This window comes from Cynoglossus semilaevis, chromosome 2, assembly GCF_000523025.1.
Source record: "Cynoglossus semilaevis isolate Cse_v1.0 chromosome 2, Cse_v1.0, whole genome shotgun sequence".
In the NCBI taxonomy this organism is placed as follows: Eukaryota; Metazoa; Chordata; class Actinopteri; order Pleuronectiformes; family Cynoglossidae; genus Cynoglossus; species Cynoglossus semilaevis.
In genome coordinates this window covers 160,796-163,504 of record NC_024308.1, presented here as the reverse complement: position 1 = coordinate 163,504, position 2,709 = coordinate 160,796, and the positions used below count along the sequence as shown (strand labels likewise).

At 55.7% G+C, this 2,709-nt stretch overlaps 1 protein-coding gene across 1 annotated transcript in view; it reads left to right on the top strand.

Annotated features, from left to right (window-relative positions):
• The first annotated feature begins 6 nt into the window (after positions 1-6).
• The window catches only part of LOC112486494 (E3 ubiquitin-protein ligase HERC2-like), a 10,724-nt gene continuing 8,021 nt past the window's right edge, over positions 7-2,709 (top strand). Inside the window, exons 1-9 of the mRNA XM_025053365.1 lie at positions 7-116; positions 209-345; positions 527-678; positions 770-961; positions 1,034-1,221; positions 1,298-1,490; positions 1,691-1,873; positions 2,323-2,507; positions 2,583-2,703. Of these exons, the coding sequence (XP_024909133.1) occupies positions 39-116; positions 209-345; positions 527-678; positions 770-961; positions 1,034-1,221; positions 1,298-1,490; positions 1,691-1,873; positions 2,323-2,507; positions 2,583-2,703 (1,429 nt within the window). The 5' untranslated portion in view covers positions 7-38. The remainder of the gene's footprint in view (positions 117-208; positions 346-526; positions 679-769; positions 962-1,033; positions 1,222-1,297; positions 1,491-1,690; positions 1,874-2,322; positions 2,508-2,582; positions 2,704-2,709) is intronic.

The window sequence follows — 2,709 nt, the reverse complement described above, 5'->3', positions numbered from 1 at the left end:
ACAGCGTTTACGGCGGCTCCTCCTCCCAGTCCAGTCTGATGGCCACCATCGTAGAGTTTGTCCTGAAGGAGGAGCCACTGGACGTGGAGAAGATGAGGAAATGTCTCCTCAAACAGGTGACAGTGGTGTGTGTGTGTGTGTGTCTGTATGTGTGTCTGTATTCCACCTAAAACCAGACCCATGTTCTGTCTGTTCTGTGTGTGCGCAGCTGGAGAGGGCGGAGGTGCGGCTGGAAGGAATCGACACCATGCTCAAACTGGCCTCCAAGAACTTCCTGCTGCCGTCGGTCCAGTACGCCATGCTGTGTGGGTGGCAGAGGGTGGTTCCTGAGGGAACCGACAACGGGTCAGTCTCTTCTTTACATCGTTTACGTTGTTACAAAAAAATGAAAATTTATTCTTCAGTCCCTGTCCCAGAGCTGGCAGTAGGTCTGCACAGAACCCCCCCTCCTTCCACCGCTGTAGCACTGCCCCCTGTGCTCACTTGATGCCACTATTGTTGGTTGTTGGTTGCCCCCCCCCCACAGGGAACCTCTGTCCGACTGTCTGAAGGACGTGGATCTCATCCCGCCCTACAACCGCATGCTCCTGGAGGTCACCTTTGGAAAGCTGTACTCCTGGTCCATCCACAACATCCGTAACATCCTGCTGGAGGCCAGTGTCCGCTTCAAGGAGCTGGGTGAGTGCAGTGAAGGTCTGTGGCCTCACCAGGTCCACCACAGACACCCATGGTCCAGCTCTGACTGGTTGGTCGGTGTTTCTGTCCGCAGGTGTGCAGCCTGTTCCTCTGCAGACCATCACCAACGAGAACCCGGCAGGTCCAAGTCTCGGCACCATCCCACAGGCCCGCTTCCTGCTCTCCATGATCCACATGCTGTCTCTTAAACATGGCTCCAACAGCCTGAGTCTGCTGCTGAACTCTGGTCTGCTGGCTCTGACCCAGACCGTCCTCAGACTCATCGGTGGGTTTAGGCGGCTCCACAGTTCTGTGGCTCTGCACCTGTTCTGATGTGTTCTTGTGGTTCCTCCTGCAGGTCCGAGCACAGACAGCAGTGAGGAGGAGCTGAGCTCCTGTGCTCACGGAAGTTCAGCCACAGTTCTGGAGGAGTCCAGGAAGGAGGCCGCTCCGGCTCCACTCCCAGCCTCCGGCCCTGAACTGGCGGCCCTCATGAAGATCGGTACCAGAGTGATGAGAGGAGTTGACTGGAAGTGGGGAGACCAGGTACCAGAGGCGGGTCGCTGGTTTCTGTAGACGGTTGCCGGTACTTCCCTAAGTTCTCCTCCTGTGCTGTGTTCAGGACGGCCCTGCTCCAGGTCTAGGCCGGGTGATCGGGGAGCTGGGAGAGGACGGTTGGATCAGGGTCCAGTGGGACACCAGCAGCACCAACTCCTACAGGATGGGAAAAGAAGGGAAGTACGACCTGAAGCTGGCAGAACCTCCACCTGCTGCTCAGCCTCCACCTGAAGACTCCGACACAGAGGATGACACAGGTGAGTGTCCTGGGTCGGTGTCCTGGGTCGGTGTCCTGGGTCGGTGTCCTGGGTCGGTTCCTGGGTCGGTCCTGGGTCGGTGTCCTGGGTCGGTGACCTGGGTCGGTGTCCTGGGTCGGTGACCTGGGTCGGTCCAGGTCTGCAGACTTTCCCTGTGGTGTGGCTGAAGAGCACAGCTTTGATCCTTGACTTTGTTCCAGAAGGTGAGCTGATGGAGAAGAGCAGCCACCCGACGGCCATGATGCTCACCAGCACCGTCAACCTGCTGAAGACCCTGTCCCTGTCAGCGGGGATCCATGCAGAGGTTCTGCAGACGGACGCCACCAGAACCTTGTGTGGTCTGCTGAGGATGCTGGTGGAGAGTGGAGCCAACGACAAGTCTGGTAACAGAGCAGTCACCCAGAACAAAAACCAGTCAGCAAGTTCACCATGTACACCTTGGTACCATAGAGATGATGTGCTCTATTCTAGTAGACGTATTTCTAGTTGAACACCACACACAAAAACAATAATCACCTTTTAACTCACTACTACTACAGCTAAGACTAATACTGATTTACTGTTTACTACTACTAACCTACTAACCTACCACTGTTCAGGTTTTTTCCCCGTTCTTCTTCAGAGCCTTCATTTCCTAAAGGGATTAAAAAAGATCAATCTATCACATGCTAACCTTTAGCTGTTTTTGCTAACCCCTAAAGTAAACGTTATCTTAATCACGTTCACTGCTACGTAGCAATTTGGTGATGGGTTAAAAGCTGAGGTGACATGTGGTGCAGTGGTTTGTCTCCATGACTTGGTTCTGACCCGTGTTTCTGGCGTCCTCTGTCAGGGTGTCACGCTCACAGACTGGTGTCTCGGGAGCAGCACAGGAGTTGGTGCACCCTGGGCTTCATCCGCAGCATCGCGCTGATGCCCCAGATGTGCACCACCCTCAGCACCTCCGCCTGGATCAACTTGCTCATCAGAATCGTGGAGGGTCACCAGTCCTTCAACGCCGTCACCCTGCAGAGACAGGTGGGTGACCGAGCCGGCCCCGGTCTCAGGACTGGGTCAGCTGACGTCTGGTAACGGAGTCTCTGCTGTTTCCAGATCCTGGCGCTGCGCCTCCTGCAGGCCGTCCTGCCCTCCTGGGAGAAGTCAGAGCGCTGTCACGACATGAGGTTCTTGGTGGAGAAACTCTTTGGCTTCTTGGGAACCTTGCTGAGCACCTGCTCCT